Genomic DNA, 21,692 nt, shown 5'->3' with positions numbered 1-21,692 from the left:
CAGTAATCTAATTTTTATTTCTGTTTTTATAACAGCGTTCTGTGCCAGACATGGTGTACTTGGGATCTATGACAAATTTTGATGTAACTTTCAACTGGATTCAAGATAAATGTGTCCCTCTTGTCCGAGAAATAACATTTGAAAATGGAGAGGTATGGACTTACTGTGGGTAATCGTAATTTGGTTATGTAGAAAAGTGCATTGCTCTGTCCCTCGTGCTGTTGAGTAGTTACGAGTTGTAAGAGGCATCCACTGGGCACAGCTGTGCCCTGGCTGTTTTTATAGTGCGTCCACACTGGCTTCCCGCCTTCACTGTTCCAGAACCCTTCTTACTTTTCTAGTAATGGCAATAGTTGGTGATACTCTTGACACGGGACTTGAGAGTAATTTTGATGTGCTTTCAATGCCCACCCATGGTAAGGACCTTACGTGGATGCTTTGCCATTATAGGTTTTTCTGGTATTAGAAAGAAACACAAGGGGACAATTGGACATTATTCTAAAGTCTCTTTGATTTTGTTTCTATCCTTAACTTTAAGAGAAAGGGGCAGAGTAGACTCTGTGCTAATTAGATGAATGGATATTGGATTGTTTTTGTGTTTCTCCAGGCCTTCTATATGTTTAGCCTACTTCCTTTTCTTCATTGCCTTCCACTTGGAGGCTCAGGAAGATTTGAAAGATGATGCATAGTACATGTGCTATCGCAGTTCTTGTCAGAATAGTTTCAAAAACAGAATTTAAAAGTTCAGACCTGGAAAATCTTAACTAAACTTTTTCTTCCCCCCATGGAAGTTGCCACATTTAATAATTCTGTATTTTTTAATTATTGTTTCTTTTATTGATTCTCTGTGTGTGGTAGGGAAAGGGCTTGCAAGTTGCTTCTCTTCTCCTATGCTTGTTGGCAGGGTCTCTCTTGTTTCTGTTGTACTCTGTATTCCACACAGTCATCCTGTAAGCACCTGTAGATTGTCCTGCCTCCACCTCATGCCCCAGGAGAGTGTGGGGATTATAGATGTGTGCTGCTACATCTGACTTCCTCTGTGAGTGCTGGGGACCCACTGCATCATCAGGGTCACACAGCAAGCACCCGTACCCACTGAGCCATCCCCACAGACCCACACATAATAAGTCTTTAGGTGTAGTAGTCTATTTGGGATTAAGCACCATGATTTACTTAAACCATAGGAAAGAATTTGTTTCTCTTGAATCAGATTCTCCAGACTTTTCCTAGTACTTTACATGTACTTGGCAAGGCCTTTGCTGGTGTAGACATAGACATGGAAGCCTGGGAATCACGTGCATTACTGCTTGATTTTGGAAAATTCATTGGTGTGTATTTCAAGTAATATGATGTTTCCAAATTTGTCTGTTCTTTCTTTCTATGTTCATGCATCCTTCTGGTGAGTTCAAATGTGACGTGTGCTTTTATTTTGGTTTCCTAGCTCTTATCTTCCCTCTGTGAGAATGGCCAGTCTTCTTTCACAGTAGTGTTTATAAAGTAGCACTCTTCTTGTATTTATCATGTGTTTGCCAGAACCAGGCATGAAGTGAGATTCTCTGCCCTCAGGGCTTGGTGGTCAGTCTTGACATTCTAGGAGAAAGGAACAGCATGTGCCCAGTACCACCTGAAGAACAGCCCAAGAATTCAAAGAAGAAAACTAATTTTTTTCTTTAGAAACTGGGTGGGCTGGGGGCGTTGCTTTCAAGAAGAGACATTGCAATCCTGAAGCAAGGGCGGAAAGGAAAGGGTGTGCCGAGGAGTGAGAGAGAGCATTGTCACTCATTCTGGATGTTCACAATGCCATTGCAAACCCACCTGTTAGTTCTGCATTGAGCTGGGTTTTTGTACACAGAGCTAAGGGATCCCTCCGAGCTGACGATAAACTGTTGCACTCTAGGGGAACAGAAAAGTCCAAAGCCAGAAATACAAGGAGTGGGATCTGTAAATGAGGATTGAGAAAAAAATGTAATCCCAAGAGAGAAAAGATGAGGAAGAAGAAAATGTAAATTGAATCCCCAACAGATAAATGTAATGCTAGGAAATGGGGGAGGGTGGGGTAGTTACTTTTGGAGTGATAAGTATGTTCTGGGATGAGTGGTGGTTTTTTTTTTTTTTCACAATCTTGTGAATATAACAGCAAATTTACACTTAAAATGGTGGACTTTTGTGGCTGATAGTTACCTCTCATTTAAAAGAAGAGATCGTGTAATAAACTTATTTATTTACCTATATATAACAGTGAAACAAATTTGGTAGGAGCCAAAATGAAAACTTTAGTCACATGTGATGTGTCTCGGGGATTTAAAAAGCCATTATTAAAGATACACAGTCTCTGTGCTTCATGTTGAGGCAGTTCCTAGACCAGGTTCTCAGGAGGAAGGCTAGTGGAAATGACTGCGTGTGGAGACCTTGCTGGATTTTGTCATACAAATAAGAATGTGGCACCTGTTAAGATTAGATTACCCAGATCTATTGTTCCTCATGTTTCTTTTAATCTCAATTAACAGTAATACACATTTTAATAGCACTTAGTTGTTTTTAAGGTTCTTTGTATGTGTGCACATTGAAAGACACAGCCAGGGACAGCCGATTGTGGAGTTTTGTCTTTTATCCTTTAAACACTTTTCAGCTTTGGGTAGGTCTCATAGTGGAGTGGTTTTTAATATACACTTTGGAGTAAGTATGAGTTGTGAGTCAGATTGACGTACTGATCACACAGCTCTGTTTCAGTCTTCCGTGTGGAGACCGGCACTGCTCCTCTGTGCCTGACTCCTGGATGAGGAAGCCACTGCAGTGCTTTCTTCTCACAAGTGCAGTACTGGCCAGCACAGCACTTCTGAGCCCGCCTAAAGCTCCTCAAGTCGTGGTGACCCCAACCATAGAATTATTGTGTTGCAACTCATGACTATAATTTTGCTACTGTTATGAATCATTTGGTAAATATCTGATATCAGTATCTTATATGTGACCCAGGACCTTCCAGGTGAGTCCATGTATATAACAGAGAGAGCAGGACGTGTACGTTTCCTTAGTGATCGTGCCTCACGGTTGGATTCGCTTTTTCTTAAGTCTCACTGTTTCTCACACAGTAGATCCTTTTTTCTGACTGCTCTTGTTAGTTACATGAATTGAGTCCACACTTGTTCCACTTGGAAAACGGCACTGATTTTCATGGAAAACTTGTTTCTGTAGGAATTGACAGAAGAAGGACTGCCTTTTCTCATTCTCTTCCACATGAAGGAGGATACAGAAAGTTTAGAAATATTCCAGAATGAAGTAGCCCGGCAGTTGATAAGTGAAAAAGGTAGAGTGTTGAAGGGGTCTGGTTTCCTCCTTCTCCACTGTCTTTCTCCTCCCTTCCTGCTCCATATTGCTTTAAACACACTTGGGACACTTAGGTTACTTTAAGATGCATTTCGATGTGGGGAAGGGAGCAGTGGGACTGTGATGTAAACAGGCTTTCTATGTGCTTGCTTTCGCTTTCTGTACTATGATTGACTTTAGAGGGAAAAACAAATTGCATGAAAAGTGGAGTTCTGGGTGAACAGTATTATTTGGGGGAACCATTTCCTGATACCTAAATGCTTCTCTACACATTTCCTGAGACATTGCTAAGAGACGACACACGCTGATCTACATTTATTTCTCCATGAAAGTTGAGCAGCTGTCTGCATTTTTCCGTATCTTAGCAGAATTTGGGGTGTCAAACAGCTCCCTTCTATACTGAGGATAAAAGATCAAGCCATGTAAACTGATGGTGCAGTAAGAGCTGCCTACTTTAGAGAATATTCTGGGTTTGAATTAGATTTAAAAGTAGCCATTTAGGCTACAAGGAGCATGGAGATGGTCCCAAGGGAGCAGTATGTGTCAGATTAGGGGACTTGCTGTCAGAATTTGGGGGACCTTCATAGCAGGTGACTGCCAATTGAAGAAATAAAAAATTCACATCACAATAGCTTTTAAATTTGAGTTTTCCTATAATCTCCCTTATAATTTCTAAGGGAATTATACTCTGCCTTGAGAACTAAAAAAATTTCTTCTTTTAAATATAGTTTAGGTTTTAGTTTTTCTGATTTGTATCAATTTCAAAAATGTTGATGTTCATTATGCTATTTTGTGAATTCATAATCAGAAATACAGTTAGAAATCTAATGTAGTTCTTAAAATTCTGTTTCTTTCAAAGGTACAATAAATTTCTTACATGCAGATTGTGACAAATTTAGACATCCTCTTCTCCATATCCAGAAGACTCCAGCAGATTGCCCTGTCATAGCCATTGACAGCTTTAGGCATATGTATGTCTTTGGAGACTTTAAGGATGTATTGTAAGTATCCTTTTCTCTCTCTTTTTAAAATTACTGATATGTCCCGTAAAGTTGAATATAAAACAATTGCTTGACTAATTTATGTATCTGTACTGTGAAAGTAATACTGGGGTTGGGTGTGAGAAGTTAGTGTGGTTCCTGCTGCTGGTCTTTGCATGAGGTGGCATCATTTAGTAGGAATTTCAGATGTTAGGTGACTGGGAACTACTCTAAAAGGGAGATCGTGTGCTGTGAGACATTAGGTTGCTCTGTGCCGTCCGTCACATAGCAAGAAGATACACATCCTTGGTCAGGGGAGCACTGCTGCTCCTGTCTGTTTGCTCTTGATCGTGTGCTTAGGAACATGGAGAGTATGTGCAGCTCAGAATTTTGCCGTGATGAGGAATTTCTAATGGCTCGTAGCTAGAACAGCTAAGCCTTCTGGATCTGCTCTTGTCTTTATAGTATTAATAAACATGGAAGCCTTGTGACTACTGCAGAGACTGAAGTCCTACTAGTTTCCAGGGATGCAAACTGCAGTAATTAAAACTTAAGGTATTAATATATAAAAAGTGTAAGTGTTACAAATTAAATAATATACACTCACCTAAACATACAAAGCCCTGTACACATCCATCCCTTAAGAACATTCATAACAACCTGTAAAGGTACAGCGTGGATTCTTAGTGTCAGCTTCCGTGTTGTCTTGAGGCTACTCTGCTGTCTCCTCCTCCCTCCTCCCCTTCCCTCAAACTTTTTCCCTGTCCATTCTTCCTTTTCGTCCAATGACAGTCCTTGTCCTATCCTGTATCAGCCCTCACCTGTATTTTACAAATTAAATGGGGAGAAGGTTCTGGTGAAGCCACCTGAGTCCTGGGTACTAGATTAGGCAGCCATCCTTGGGGCAGCGGAATTAGCATCAAAATACAGATAACTCCAGGGCAAACCACAACCGCACTGTGTTCGTAGTCTTCATCACACCATCCAGTCCTTCTGTTCCCCAGCCATAGCCTTCTGGTCTGTTGGCCTAGTAGACCTAATCTGTCGGCTAGGGGTGTGCTCTGCTTTGGGGAAAGAAGAAAGGAAAGGGAATCTGAACCAGCAGGACTTTGAAAAGAAATCTGTCAATGGAGACTAATCTCTATACTGCATGCCTTTAAGGCAGAGGCAGACGGGTCTGAGCTGAGGCCAGCCTGGTCTACAGAGCGAGTTCAGGACAGCCAGGGCTACATAATGCTGCATTTGAAGATCTTTGAAATAACTCACTTCTTTAATTTTTCTCCCTAGTTACCCAATTGCCCCTTCTAAGCACTATTCCTGCTAACATTTTTTAAATTGAGAGGTGGTATGTGCTGTGAGAGCTAAGATCTGAGCCTGTGTGAATAGATGCTAGTGTTAAAGACCAGTAAAGCATGCCTCAAGGTGAATCTGACACGTTTAATGGCTTGTCTAATTGTTAATGTGCAGCCGGGTAATTAAGGCTGAGATGATGAGCAGTTTCCATAATTACTGCCAGTACTGTTACTTTTACATAGGAACACAGCACTTCCGGGTCATCTGACAGTCCTCGCATGCTGGAGATTGACACTGCCAGTAGGACACTCATCTTTTCAGAGAAATTGAACTCCTTGAAGTAAAATGACTTACAAGTTCTCACAGACTCTAAAGCCCCAGCTCATAGTACTGCATACAGGCAGCCACATTCCCAGTGCCTGTAAAACGCTGTGGAAATGCTGGTGTTTGAAGTGCTAGTGTTTCCCAATGGCAGAAAATAAATCATAGCTCTGTGAGCCTTTGACTTTTTACATTGTTTGATCAGGTAGATTTCCTGACAACTTGAGAGGGATTGATTTATATGAAGATGGAAGAGTGGGGACCATTTTGAGACCCAGGTGATGAGATTGTGTTCTTCTCCAGCCCGAGAAAAGTCATATGACTGTGAATGGACTGTGAAGAAAACTGTCTTTGGGGCTGGAGAGTTGGTTCTGTGGTTAAGAGCACTTGCTGCTCTTTCTTCCAGAGAACCTGAGTTTTGCCACAAGACTTCAAACTGTCTGTAACTCCAGGTCCAAGAGATCTAATGCCCTGTTCTGCCTCTGCAGGCACCTGGTACACACAAGCATTTATGCAAATACATGCATACATACATACATACATACATACATACATACATACATACATACATACAGAAAACGTGTCATCTTTAAAACAGTAGTTAATGAATGCTTTTTCTGAAGTGTTTATATCTGTCCGAGGTTTTGAGTGACAGGAAGGAAAATAGCAGCTGGACAGATTGCAGGCCGTTCCTTGCACACTTCTGTTAATTATTGCCACACCCACCCCAAATGGAGCAGACTACTCTAATGATGAATTCTCTAACTCTGGGTTCCATATCATTTCTCCCCAAATACCAAGTCACTGAAAAATTTTATTGTGATTTCTCAAGCTCTCTTATTTCATTATTAAACCTCTCATTCCAGCAGGGAGGGGAGACACAAGCAAATTAGTGCATTAAGCAATATAAAACGAGGCCACAGAGAAAGCTGTCCAGTAGTACAGAGACGTCTAGAGTTGTTCTTTTAACACATGAGCCATCTCATAATCTTGGAGGGTGTAAGCTAGAACAGCATGAAGTTCAAAGAATTTAGAAAGATAACTAGAAGAAAATATCGCCAGGTTACCACGAAAATCCACTCTGAGAATCTTGTTGTCTATGGACCTGCCCATAGAAAGGTTTTTTTTTTTTTAATTTAATTTTTTTTTAACTTATTTTACATCCCACTCACTCTTTCCCTCCTGGTCACACACTCCCTCCACAATCCTTCTCCCCATTTTCCTCCCCCACACCCCGGGTATCTTCCTACCCTGCCATTTCAATTCTCTGTGATGCTAGGCGCTTCCTCTCCCACTGAGGACAAACAAGGCAACCCAGCTAGAAGAACACATCCCACAGACGGGCATTTGCAATAGCCCTGCTCCAGTTGTTCAGGGCCCACATGAAGACCAAACTGCACATCTGCTACACATGTGCAGGGAGGCCTAGGTCCAGCCCGTGTGCTCTTTGGTTGGTGATTCAGTCTCTGAGAGCCCCAAGGGTCCAGGCTAGTTGACTCTGTTGGTCTTCCTGTGGAGTTCTTACCCCTATGGAGGCCTGACTCCTTCTGGGCCCACAATCCTTCCTCTTACTCTTCCATAAGATCCCCCAAACTCCATCCGCTGTTTGACTGTGGGCGTCTGCATCTGTCTGAGTCAGCTGCTGGGTGGAGCCTCTCAGAGGACAACTTGCTCCCGTTGTAAGCAGAACAGAGCATCATTAATTGGTCAGAGACTGGTGCTTGCCCATGGGATGGGACTCAGGTTGGACCAGCTATTGCTTAGCTATTCCCTCAGTCTCTGTTCCCTCCCTCATGCCTGCATTTCTTGTAGACATGATAAATTCTGGGTTGAAAGTTTTGTGAGTGGGTTGGTGTCTTTATTGCTGCACTGGGGTTCCTGCCTGGCTATAGGAGGTGGCCTCTTCAGGTTCCATATCCCAATGTAGTAAGTCACACATTACCTCCATTGTTTCTTGGACTCCTCCCTTATCCCAGGTCTCTGACTCCCCCTGGAGATGCCTCTCACCTCACCTCCATCAGTTGCAGATTTCCATTCATTTTCATGGCCGTTTAGCCATCTCTCCTGTCCTTCCCCACATCTGATCTTGAATCTCATTCCCTCTCCCACCCAGTTCTCTCCCTCCATCTGACTCTTAGGACTTGCATTCCTCCCTCTAAGTGAAATTCAAGCTTCCTCGCTTTGACCTTCCCTTTCGTTTACCTTGAGTCTAGCGTGTGACATGGTACCTGTACTTTACAGCTGATGTCCACCTATAGGTGAGTACGTATATGTGTGTCCTGTTGGGTCTGGGTTACCTCACTCAGCATCATGTTTTCAAGTTCCATCCATTTGCTTGCAAAATTCATGATGTCTTTTTAAAATAGCTGAATAGTATTTCCATTGTGTAGATGTACACATCTATCCATTCTTCAGGTGAGGGGCATCTAGGTTGTTTCCAGTTTCTGGCTATTACGAGTAAAGCTGCTATGAACATAGTTGTGGGATGTGTAGTTGGAACATCTTTTGGATATATGTCCAGGACTCATATAGCTAGGTCTTTAGGTCAAACGATTTCCAGTTTGCTGAGAAACTGCCAAATTGATTTCCTAAGTGGTTAGCACTCCCACCGTCAGTGAGGTTCCCCTTGCTGCACATCGCTAGCCGGGTGCTGTCTGGAGTGTTTGACCTTGGCCATTCTAATGGGTAAGATGAAATTCAGAGTCGCTTTGACTTGCATTTCCCTTATGACTAAGGACACTGAACATTTTTAGGTGCTTCTCAGACATCCGAGATTGCTCTGTTGAGAGGTCTCTGGCTAGCTCTGGGCCCCATTTTTAGAATTAGGTTATTTGGGTTATTGGTGTCTTAATTTCTTGAGTTCTTTGTAAATTTTGGATATTAGCCCTCTGCCAGATGTGGGATTGGTGAAGATCCTTTCCCAGTCTGTGAGCTGCTTATTTGTCCTCTTGACAGTGTCCTTTGCCTTACAGAAGGTTTGTAGTTTCATGACATCCTGTTTATTAATTGTTGATCTTAGAGCCTGAGCCACTGGTGTTCTGTCCAGGAACTTGTCTCCTGCACCAAGGCATCCAAGGGTATTTCCCACCCTCTCTTCTATGAGACTTTAGTGTATCCGGTCTTACGTTGATGCCATTGGTCCACTTGGACTTGAGTTTCGTGCAGGTGATAGATATGGATCTGTTTTCATTCTTCTGCATGGAGACATCCAGTTAGGCCAGCATTTGTTGGAGATGCTTTCATTTTCCATTGTATGCTTTTGGCTTCTTTATCAAAAAATCATGTGTCCATAGGTATGCGCGATTATTTCTGGGTCTTCAGTTTGATTCCATTGATCAGTGTTTCTGTCTCTGTACCAGTACCATGCAGTTTTTATTACTGTTGCTCTGTAGTGTGGCTTGAGGTCAGGGATGGCAATTCCTCCCAAAGTTCTTTTATTGTCTGGGCTTGTTCTAGCTATCCTGGGTTTTTTGTTTTTCAATATGAAGTTGAGACTTGCTCTTTCAAGATCTACAAAAAAGTGAGTTGGAATTTTGAGGCGATTGCATTGAATCTGTAGATTGCTTTTGGTAAGGTGGCCATTTTCACTGTGTTAATTCTGCCTATCCATGGGCATGGGAGATCTTTCCATCTTATTTGTGGCTATTGTAATGGGTTATTTCTATAATTTCTTTTTGGCCCATATATCATTTGTATAAAGGAAGGCTACTGATTTCTTTGAGTTAATTTTTATCCAGCTACTTTGCTAAAGGTGTTTATCAGCTGTAGGAGTTCTCTGGTAGAATTTTGGGGGGTGCTTGTGTATACTATAATTCATCTGCAAGTAGCAATACTTTGACATTTTTCTTTCTGATTTGGATCCCCTTGATCTCCTTCACTTGTCTCATTGCTCTGGCTAGGGCTTCGAGTCCTGTATTGAATAGATAGAGAGTGGGCAGCCTTGTCTTGTCCCTAGTTTTAGTGGAATTGCTTTAAGTTTCTCTCCATTTAGTTTGGTGTTCGCTATTGGCTCATTGTATATTGCTTTGATTATGTTTAGGTATCTACCCTGTATCCCTGATTTCCCCAATACCTTCAACATGAAGGGGTGTTGGAGGTTATCAAAGGCCTTTTCAGCTTCTAATGAAATAGTCATGTGATATTTTTTCTCCATAGAAAGTTTTTAAGTGAGAAAGAACACGGTTATGGTGGAGCTGGCTCTGCTCCTTTACACTTTGTCTTGCTTTCTGCCTTTTCTGGTGATATTCATAGCTGAGCCTAGGCTTCCCGCATGCTAGGCGAACGCTGCGTCACCAAGCTGCACCTTTAGTGCTTCTTAGATTTTGAAGGAGGGGTCCTCTTGTCCAGTGCTGGCTAGAGTTTGTGGTTTTCCTGCCTTAGCCTGATAGAATTTTGTAAGCAGCACATTTTGTTTATTCGATAATGTTTTTATTATTATTCCTTGTTAGCGAGTTGGCTGGACCAACTGAGCATCTTCATCCCAAGAAGGAATTTCTTTTCATGAAAATTGACCTTAGAATTCATCATAGAGCTAAGTGGAAAACACTAAGTAAGGAAGCCTTAGCAGTCAGAGGAAGACAGTTCTGAGAGCATCAAAACTCTTAGAAGTAAATGATACATTGGTTTTCATCAAGTTATAAACCTTTGTTTTATGAATGATACTGTTAAAACACAAACAAGGGTTGGGGATTTAGCTCAGTGGTAGAGCTCTTGCCTAGCAAGCGCAAGGCCTGGGTTCGGTACTCAGCTCCAAAGGAAAAAAAAAAAAAAAAAAAGAAGTAAAAACACAAACAAGATACAGAGATGGCAACTAAGCATATGAGCAAAGCTCCCGGGTCATTACATGGTCAAGAAACGCAAGGGAGAGGAGTCACGGTGAGATATTGGTCTGTGCCCTTCAGCTGCCATAGGTCACATGGCAGCAGTACCCTGCCGTCAGAAACATGTAGACCAGCTGCAGTCTTGGTGACACACCTATACAGTTTGATAGTTTCTTTGTGAAAGTTACACATTTATGGTACTGACTGAGTTCTAGAAAATAAAGTTCACATAGAAACCTGTGCACATGTATTAGTCATAGCATTTTGTCCTGACAGAATCCAAATGTCCTCGATGAGAAAAGTGAGTAGGCTTCTGTGGTCTCTATGGATGGATGGATGGATGGATGGATGGATGGATGGATGGATGGATGGATGGATGTGTATATGGCAAACACATGAGTGGTTCCCAGGGATTAGGGAAGGGAAGGTCCAACTGCAGAGAGGCGCAGGAGGTCTCACCTGGTCTGCAGAGGTGCTAAGGAAACGCTGTACGTTTGTTAAATGTTCAGAACTGAAGCTGAGCACCGTGGTCAGTGAGCTCAGACAGCGGAAAGCAGGTCTTTAGTAAGTGTAAGACCAGCCCAGCTACGTGCTGAGATTCTCAAAACAAACAAACAAACAAAGTTACAGAATTAGAGTTTTTTTTAATTATCTATTGTGTTTCAGTTTTTTAAAATAGTAAACCTACCTTGTGCATTTGTCGGAGGGTGGTCACAATTTACTGTGTGTGTGTGTGTGTCTCACTGTCTAAAAGTAAACATTGTAAAGGAACAAGTTTGGGGTGTGAAAAAGACACATTTAGTTTCCACTTAGGAACTTGCAGCTTGGATCAACTTACTGTAATAGTCTTCTTGGAGATCACCACACTGTCCACTCTAACCATTAGAGCTCAGAATCCCTTCTTCCCTCTTACCTCACGACAAGGGGCACAGTCAGGCCAGGGAAAGGCTGTCTTGAGTATTCTCAGTTTGGATTTGCTCATCCATTAGCTGTCCCTTGACTTGCAGCAGTCCCCCAGTCTTGGCAGCTTGTAAAACAAACTGGGACCCTTATCTCAGGCAGTGGAGCATCTGAGTCTGTGGAGTGACAGAGGATGATGTCAGGAGAAATGTAAATTGATCTCCCCTCAGTGTTTCTGTCTGGTGTGTGCGATTACTTCTGCACCAGAGAACCATGGAGGCATTCTGTCAATACTGCTACCTGACAGTCATTTGTATTTGTAAACTGCATTTGGCACCCGCTGCTCTTGATTGCACTGAAGCAACTGGGGAGCCAGCATGGCGTACAGTGAAGGTATTGGTAGGTGCGGCTCAGTGGGAGATACTGAAGGGGCAGGCGGGGGAGGCAGCACTTGCAGGACCTCAGGAAAGAATTTAAAAAGAAAAATAGAGTAACTAGCGATAGTTACACAGACTAGCTGTTCTTGGCTATGAAAACAAAATAACAAAAATATGTAAAAAGTCAGGCTGTTGTACCCAAGGAATTAAAATATATTTTAGAATCTTTCTTACTTGTTTGTTTTTAAATGTATATATGTATTTATTGCCAGAAGAGGGCATCAGATCCTAGTGTGAGCCACCATGTGGTTGCTGGGAATTGAACTCAGGACCTCTGGAAGAGCTGCAGACAATGCTCTTAACCACTGAGCCATCTCTCTACCCGGAAGTACATTTTAATTTTTGTAACATATATATAAAAGAATAGCTTTCTATTTGAAGTACATAATAAAATGGCAACAAAATCTCCCTAGAAGACAGGCAAAGGAAAACACTCAGTTTCTCAAGAAACATAAATTAAAATTCGGCTACTACTTATAAATTAGCAAATCAACTTTAGTGGTTTTTTTTAAATCAAGTTGATGACTTTAGAATGCAGATCAATGTAGAGCAAAAATTGATTGGCCTTGTAGGTATCATTTGCTCCCATTTTATTGGCTACAACTCAAGGAAGATTCCAGAGGAGCCTCCTATGTAAGTGCTTTGCTCAGCATAGTCTGGACCGCCGTGGGAGAGAGCTCCGCTCCAGCTTAGAGCTTTTGAGAATCCTCAGGCTGGTTCACGCGCTGTGAGACCCCAGTGGTGCGTTCTAATGTTCCAGTTCTAGAACTGACTGCTCTGAAGTGATTGTCCTCAGATGGTACTTTCCCCTTTGAATCTCAGCATTTTTAGTGTGGTTTTTCTAGGATATGTTTTTTGTTTTACGTATATGTGTGCCAGTAAAAATATATGAATTATTACACAGACACACACATACTCACTCCATTTAAGTATCCACCAATAAAGATAGTAGAACACATTTGGGAAGCAGCATCTTGATAACATTGCCTCTGGTAAAGGTAAGAATAGAAAATTTTCAGTAAAACGAGTGCAATAATGAGAACATGGGTGCTGAAGAAATAGCTCACCTGAGAGCCCTTGCTGCTCTTTCTGAGGACCCACTTACTTGATGACTCATCTTACCATCTAGCTCTAGTTCCAGTGGTATAATGCTTTTTTTGGCCTCTGCAGATACTAGGCACTAGCGTCAATACATACATGTATGTACTCAAAATAAAAACTAAAAAAAAAAATTAGAGCAGAAAACTTGTATCTAGTTGCCTGTGGTAGCTCTGATAGGATTGGTAGATTATAGTGAAATATCTCTACAGCGCTATGAAATTAGGAGAGTAGAGGTCAGCCTGCTTTGGCAGTTGAAGCTAAATAATTATTTGCCTTTGGTTTTAGAATTCCTGGAAAACTCAAGCAGTTTGTATTTGACCTACATTCTGGAAAACTACACAGAGAATTCCATCATGGACCTGACCCAACTGATACAGCCCCAGGAGAGGTAAGACTCATGTTTGCCAGTGGGGACTCCTGTATTGAGATAGCCTCAGAGGGGGCCTGAGCTAGAGCTTCGACTCCTGATACCTCTCTGTAGAAATTCTGAGCTGACTAAGACATATTTAGGGTGTGCTTCTTTATAGTCACTTCTTAAAATGATCATCTAGACTGGGATGTGTGGGACGTAGCTATACAGGGTAAATATGGTTGACTTCAGATAGAAGTAAGAAAGCAGGACTCGGGAGAGTACTTGAGAAAGCAAATCAGTGGATTCCTGCAGTTGGATAGAGCTCATTTTTGTGGCTGATTCTGAACCCACACTCCACAGAAAGCAATGCTTTGTCACCTTCCTCATGCGTCCTGAGAACCTTCACAGAGGCAGGATTGATAACGTGCAAACGCAGGATTCAGTGTGGCTTCCCATTTGATATCTGATGCTTGACAACTATTTATCAGTATTTTATATTAGCTTTTATTCACTTATAAATTCTCAGTTGACGAGTTGTTATACAGATTGATGAGTAGGAAGGTAGATCCTCAGAGTGGACGGATAGATGGGCTTTAAAGTCTGAGAGTCTAGTAATCTGTATGTCTCTGCTCTATGAAAGAGTCCTACATTTGCAATCAAGTCTATGACCACGAAACTCAGAGGGAGATGGTGGCACTCATTAAAGTCCATCTTGGTTTATATGCTAGGACTTCAGTTTACTGCTTTGTCCAAAGAACTTCTGTTTATGAAAGAACAAGAGAGGCTGAATTTTCCCTTACCTTATTTGGGAGTTAGATTAGGTTGAAAGTGAAGAGTTCTCTTGAGAATCTGATAATATACTTTAATTGAGAAGTGATCGTTAAACTACTGTTAAAGAGGGGGAACTCGGCTAATGACAATAATCTATAGGTGATTATTTTCTTCAGTACTCTAATCAGTGGTTCTCAACTTTCCTAATGCTTCAACCCCTTAATACACTTCCTCGTGTTGTGGTGACCCCCTACCATAAAATTATTTTTGTTGCTACTTAAGAACTGTGATTTTGCTACTGTTATTAATTTTAATGTAAATATCTAATACGCAGATGATCTTAGGTGACTCCTGTGAAAGAGATGTTCAACCCTCAGAGCGGTCAAGACCCACAGGCAGAGAACCACTACTTTATACACTCAGGGGAAAAATCTAGTTTTCTGTAGTGTCCTGATTTATTTTATTTTCTTCCTTAGACAGTAGACTCCATATATTTTACTTATCCATATGTTTGTACTAAACCAACTAGGTTCAAGGTACATGTTTACAGTAATATACCTGGAGCTCGAGCGTGTGTCTGAGCAGAAGGTAACTTCCTGTGGAAGTGAAGCCTGGCCCTGCCCCCGTCTGTTCTCATGGCACATGCTCATCTATGTGAGAATGTCCCGTGAGCACCACGTGCTGTCCACTGTAGGTGCCTTATGTAGTACAGGTGAGCTTGCCCTTGAGACACTGCAGTGTGGAACCTCAGTGCCGACTGTGTTGCCTTTCCTTCAGATCATGGCAATCTGTACAGCTTCACTGTGTGTCTTGTGTCTCGTTGGCACATAGGTCTTACAGACGTACACTGTAGCATTGTTCCCTCCTCTCCACCAGGCTTCACTCGTTTTTGGCACCAGGAGAGTTGATAAAAAGCAGCTCCATTAACAGACCAGGGCCATCCTATCGAGGCCGTCCCTCTCAGCAGTCGTTTGTAAGAGCGAAGGCTTAGGACCAAGCGAGGCTGTACTGTCTCTGGGGGTCTCTAGGAAGCTGTGGGTGTTCAGTGCTGTTTTCTTCCACGTTGCCTCAGTAACTGACAGGCCGAGTCGGTGGTGCTGTAGCAGCCATGCCCTAGACAGTGAGTCCGAGGATGTCTGAAGTGAAGAAACAAGACACACTTTCCGCTTCACCCTGCTGACATAAACGTCTTCTCTTTTATTTATTGATAAACATGTCATTGTAACGCTACTGCCAGTTATGTAAAGCATGATAACTCCATAAGACATTTTGGTATAAAGAGTCTTTTCCTCTTTTGTAGCAAGACCAGGATGTAGCGAGCAGTCCTCCTGAGAGCTCCTTCCAGAAGCTGGCGCCCAGCGAATATAGGTATACTTTATTGAGGGATCGAGATGAGCTGTAAAAACTCAAGAACACCACAGCCTTTCAACAGCAGCACAGGCTGACGTGGTGGAAATAGTAAACCTATATTTTCATAATTCTATGTGTATTTTTATTTTGAATAAACTGAAAGAAGTTTTGGGTTTTTAATTTTTTTTCCTCCCCTGACTCGAATGCATTGTCATGTAATCCAGCCTCTTTAAAATCTGCTAGGGGTTTAAAGAACAAAATACAGCCAGAGGCTGCCCACTGTAAATCTGTCCTGCACAGCCTGTACAGTGCAAGTGGAAGGTGGCGTGGCCAGAAGCGCACCGTTACCCACACTAGCACTGCACAGGCAAGAGAATCGACCTGGTCCTATGTGGTATCTGCTTTTTCTTTCTTTACTTTGCACATGATCAAATTTTATTGGTATTTTTATTATCACATTTCTAAAAGCTGAGGGGATATATATTCTAAAGGCTTGGGAGGGAAATAAATTAACATTTTCACACCGTGTACTGTGCTGTGCTGATTGGTTGGGCATTGCTGTGAGAGCGCCATGGTGGCTCCTCTTGGGTTCCCAGTGTGTAACTAAGCAGACTGTAAAGAGAGGAGAGCATAAGCCAGCACATTTGGAGAAGAAATGGAAGTATTATTAAGTTTCTATATGTTTGTCGGAGACAGCAGCATATGGATGGCATTTAAAACTTTGAATAAATTAACCCTGCAATCAGGAAAGCAGGGACCCCAGTGGAGCAGGTTGCTAGCATTGAACTGGAAATGTTAAGGCTTTCTCTGTCTAGAAAGTTTCATTTTCAAAGAAAACCTGTATTTCAATTATTGTAAGCCTCCTCCTGTCTTTTGTAGTTTTGTTGTAGTTGTGTAGATCAAAAGCAAAGATGTTAAGGAAGTGTTCGTTTTACATTCTTCTGTCATTGTCAACTCGTGAGGGTTGTTAGAGGGCTTTCGCCCCTCGCTTCCTTGGCTTCCCAGTGCCTGCAGTGGGCACTCAGAAGGTCCCTGCCAGGCCTCAATACTGCCAGGGATAAAAGCAGAGGGAGAAGACACTCTGAATTAATTCAGGAATCCCAGTGCCAGAGGTCAGACAGGCTCTAAATTGGCTTTCCTCGGGGCCTGGATGTGGTGCTATAGGCCAAGGGTCATTTATCCTTGGGATGAGTCAGTCCCAGTTTGGGGAGATAATATTTTTAAGCTTAAAAAGGTTGACATGTGCCATTATATGTAGTGTGTAATATATGTAACACCTTTCAATCCTTTTAAAATAAAATGAATATTTATAATGGATATTTAATAACTGTTATTTTTAAAAATCAGCTTCTAGTTCTTAATTATGCATGACTTTGTCCATAGTTTCTATAGTTTTATTCAGAATAATAAATATTAATGAGGTGATAAGGGGCATGTTTAGAATATTTCAGCAGATTGTGAGTGGAAAACTAGGACAGAGCTTTCTAGAAGCTGGCCTTCGTTCTGCCACTTTATTGCTTTTAGTCAGTGTCTTGAATATGATTACAGTTTTTATTTTCATGACCAAATCTGAGAGGCTCAAAATGAAAACTCACAGTTACACAGCACACTTCGAATACAAGGTCAAAAAACAGTGAAAAAAAAAAACAGCTGTAACAAATTTGTGATCCTATAATAGGTTTGGAAAATAATAATAAAAGATACCACTCAAATACTGGGCTGCAGATAGCGAACTGAAAATAGGTTTTAGTAAAAGGCCAAAGGGGCGTATCTTCAGTGTGGTCTGTGACAGATGGGCTGTTGGAAGCTTAAGTGTTACGTAGCTTTCATGCATGTCGGAACTCGGGCTGTAGCCCTGCTCCTGCCATTGTCTTCTCTGGATGGTGACGACATTGAGGACAGTGACGGCACTAAGGACAGTGATGCTGAGCCTGTGTCCATTTGGTGGCCACCAGCTTGGACACTTCAGTGGTCATCATCACATGTTTATTGGAAGAATTAAAAACAAAGTGGCCTTGAGTAGTTCTTCTGCCCCTGAAAGTGCTTAGCACTCCACAGGACTTGGTGCCAGTTCACAAAAAGTTCTTCACAAGCTCACGGGCACTCCAAGTAAAATGTTTTAAAACATGAGTATCAAGACTGTTTTAGCTGGGCATGGTGGTACACATCTTTAACCTCAGCATGTAGAAGACAGAGGCAGAGGGATCTCTGTAAGTTCCAGGACAGCCAGGGCTCTATAGTGAAACCCTGTCTCAAACAAAAACAAAAGACTCTTAAAGAAAATGTAGGTCAGAGAGCAGCCTATATATTTGAAGGGTTGACGGTGTCTGCATACCAGGGGCTGAGCTAGAATTGGAGAAAGTTATTGGAGAGCAGATAGCAGTTGACAGCTACTCAAAGTAAGGTTCTTGGTGCTGTAACTTTTTACCTAGAGTTGCTTATAATTTATGAAGTCAGTGACTTTTTAGAATATCACTCTAACAAGCTATTCCAGATTAGACATGAGAGGAACTAGAGGTAATGTGCCTGGCATAGAAACATGGAGTTCCGAAAATTCTGATGAGAAAATTCTGCTGAGGTTTTAAAAGATGAACACCTGAAAAGAGAGGATGTGACGTGGTACGCTAATCGGAATGAAGGTGGTAACTCCGTGATGCAGTAGGAAAGACTGACTCACTGAGGCGCAGGATACCAAGGAAGGGATTCAAGCCGTTGTGCAGGTCCTGAGGATCCATATTTGAGAGTTGCTTAGAAGCAGGTCTCCAAACCCTGTCAGTGCTACAGAAGCCACCGCTACTCAGTCTGTGCTGAGCCTCGGGCTTCTCTGCTGTAGCCAGAGAGGCTGCCCAGTCGCCCTGAAGCACGTTGAATAGCTAAGAACCAGAAGCTAGGGAAACTTCTTGCTCCTCTGGCAGAATGATGAAGCAGGACACCCAGTGTTCTGTGGTACACACTCGGGCATGACAGGTATCTAAAACACTGACCTGAGCATATAAGGTGGAGATGAACATCGCAGTATCTCACAGAGAGTTTCCTGATGAAGACAGCTTGCCAGGGATCTTGCGCAAAAAGAAGGGAAACTGGCATGATAAAAGCTTCCCGGAAGCATGCAATGCAAAGTGTTTGGGAGGCTGGAGAGATGCTTCAGTGGTTAAGGGCATTGACAGCTCTTCCAGAGTACCAGATTCAAATCCCAGAACTTACATGGCAATTCATAACTGTCTGTAAGTCAAGTTCCAGTGGATTGGATTCCCTCACACAGATATACGTGTATGCCAACCACCAAATGTACAAAAACAAAACAAAACAAAACGGTGTTTGCAATGGGAATACTCAGAATGAACTAAAGAGAAAGTGCTGATGTTGCCCAAAAGACTTCCTCTAAAAAATGCATCAAGGTAAAAGGAATGGGTAATGGGTTGATAAACAGGTAAACCAGATTAACTCATTTTTTTCCCTTTGACAGATACAGTCTGCTTAGCCAAGAGTAAAATGACATAAAATTTAAAACACACGCATACCACAGACAAAAAACCTTGGCCACCTTAAATGATTAAAGCTGTTCAGCCCATACTCTGTGTCACACAGCAGCGCTCTCTGTTAAAACTCTTGGGACAGGCTGGAATCCATGGAGGATATACGGTTAATTGGGTATAGTATTCCAGTTTCAAGGTGATTGCACTTATGGCATTTAGCTATTCTGCTGAGTGAAACCTTGGGAACAAAGTGAAATGCCCGTGGTCTGTGTTGGGGGAGACCCGGGAAGCTTTGAAGGCAGGTGAGAGCCTGAGGAAGAGCTCTCCCAGGACTGGAGCTGCCCACTGCTGCCAGTAACTGAGCTATACATTCATGAAGCAGCCTGGGTAGGGTCAGCTTAGCAACTCTTTAGGCTGTGTTTGAAATTTCATATGTATTTCCAAGGAATAAAACTATATTTCTAAAGTATTTCTGTGTTGGAGACTTTTTACTCATTGCATGAATACTCTTTTACTGTCTTATGAATGTTTTACCTGGAGTCTAAGTGATTGGAGCCACTAGATTTTTCCAGGTGTAATGTTATTTTTCAGATCCTGTCATTGTGCTTCATTCATCTCAGAATGGGGCCTTTTGAGTTCATGTGCAGGTAACTCAAACCCCACCTTCAGTTGGTGTGTCCAGGTGTTCTCTAGAACACAGGGCGTGCGTGACAGAAGTGTCCTAGGGCAGTGGGCAGTTGGGCTTTGTGATAGTGCTGCTTCAAGTTGCTACTCAAGTCTACCCCCACCACCCCTGTCTAGCAAATCCCATCATTCAATGTGTAGGACAAGTGTCACCTTGCCCTGTTTAGTCTGTTTACACATGTTAAAGAGTCATCTGGGAAGAGGAATTTCTGAGACAGCACCTCTATCAGATTGGCCTGTGGACAAACTTTGGAGCTTTGTTGATAAAGGATTCATGTGGGATGGCCCAGCCCACTATGGGTGCTACCACCCTTGGGCCTGTACTCCTGTGTTGTATAAGAAAGCAAGGTTTACATTGATTCAGTTCCTGCCTTCCCATTTGTTTCAGGTTCCTTTCCTAATGGACTGTAAACTTTAAGCAAAAATACATTAACCCTTCCCTTCCCAAATTGGTTTTACTTGTGTTTTGTCACAGCGATAAGAAGCAAGCTAAAACACATCCCTTGTATTCGCACAGTCTTGTGTAGTCTAGGTGATTCACGGCTATTCAGGTCATTCACTCTGAAATAGGGGAGTCCATATATATTTCCCCTATTTCCATGTGCATGCAGGTTGTACAGGAAGTAGGAGTGCCATCTTTCTATTCCAGCCACATGGTACACTAGAAGAACTCAGCAAGGCTGATGAGAAAGAAAAGCTACAGTACAGAGCAAGTAAGTGAACAGAGGAGTTAGGACAAGAAACTGTCCCTGTAACTGGGGTGATTCTGATAGCAAACCTGCATATCTCAGTTATCTGATTGTCACTTACAAATATCCTACAAATGAACCTATCACCTTCAGTTATACTTGCTAAGTCAGCCTTGAGTTCCAAAGACTACGAAAAAATAAAGGTTTACAGTGCCAACCAAGCTAGAGATGGTTGCTTTCTTTGACAGCAGTCTTGGATACTGGGAATTTTTTTCTAACTCCACATTTTCTGTACGTTAGACCTGACTCTAGTTTAGTCAACCATCTTTTAGGCAATAATGACAGAAATGTGAGTGGTTACAAAGCACCATAGGTTTCTCATTCAGTAAGCATACGATTTCCAGACTAAAAACAGACATTCAACAAGCTGCCCACTTTCATTATGAAGCTAAAAGTTAAATGAAGGAAGGGACAAAATAAAGAGGTGGTTATGATTGCACATACCTGCTTACAGTCTGAGCCAAGGGAAAGAGCCACCTTAGACCAGGCTCAGAAAGCCACATGCTTATTCCTACCTATATTAGGGTCGTCTTCTCCAGGAAATTTGGTATTAACAGAGGCTGTTGGATGTTTATTATAATGGTAATTATTGCCAGGTATTTACTGACCTGTTTCTTCAAATTTCATCCATGTATAGCAAAGATCGCCCACATGCCCTTATGTGGTGGGTCCTGTGAATTTTACTAATGCAGACAGATGTGAAGAAGTTGTATGTCTGTTCTTAGTGCCCTATGGTAAACTCACCTAGGTAGGAATAGACTTATTTGGAAGTGCTGCTGCTGTTGCTGCTGCTGCTGCTGCTGTTTTGTTGTTGCTGCTGCTATAATCACTACCCAGGAAGAAGAGAGAAACATGGCAGCCCTGGTGACACACAGGAAAGGGAGTGGATCATGATCCTGATGTTCTGGTTTAAGACAAGCATGTCAGAAATTCTGTAAGATCAAAGGAAGATAATCCCTGGTCATTTGAGACTAGACATGAGCATGAGAAACAATTTTGCAGAACAATACCTGTAAATGAAGATCTGAGATCACCCTGATCCTAAGCAGACATCGTACATTTTCGTGTTTGTGTATCATTCTCAAAGATAAATGACCATCAGGCATCTCTCACTCAGCCCCCTTTCTGAACAAC

General features: G+C 42.1%; 1 protein-coding gene across 1 annotated transcript in view; it reads left to right on the top strand.

Moving 5' to 3' along the window:
- The window catches only part of Erp44 (endoplasmic reticulum protein 44), a 92,963-nt gene extending 77,145 nt beyond the window's left edge, over nucleotides 1-15,818 (top strand). The window contains exons 8-12 of the mRNA NM_001008317.2: nucleotides 36-152; nucleotides 3,193-3,304; nucleotides 4,184-4,325; nucleotides 13,462-13,564; nucleotides 15,600-15,818. Coding sequence (NP_001008318.1) covers nucleotides 36-152; nucleotides 3,193-3,304; nucleotides 4,184-4,325; nucleotides 13,462-13,564; nucleotides 15,600-15,701 — 576 coding nt within the window. The 3' untranslated portion in view covers nucleotides 15,702-15,818. The remainder of the gene's footprint in view (nucleotides 1-35; nucleotides 153-3,192; nucleotides 3,305-4,183; nucleotides 4,326-13,461; nucleotides 13,565-15,599) is intronic.
- The last annotated feature ends 5,874 nt before the right edge of the window (nucleotides 15,819-21,692 follow it).

The sequence above is a fragment of the Rattus norvegicus genome, chromosome 5 (genome assembly GCF_036323735.1).
Source record: "Rattus norvegicus strain BN/NHsdMcwi chromosome 5, GRCr8, whole genome shotgun sequence".
Classification (NCBI taxonomy): domain Eukaryota; kingdom Metazoa; phylum Chordata; class Mammalia; order Rodentia; family Muridae; genus Rattus; species Rattus norvegicus.
Note: the sequence above shows the minus strand (reverse complement) of the source record. Positions and strands in the feature narration are given on the sequence as shown.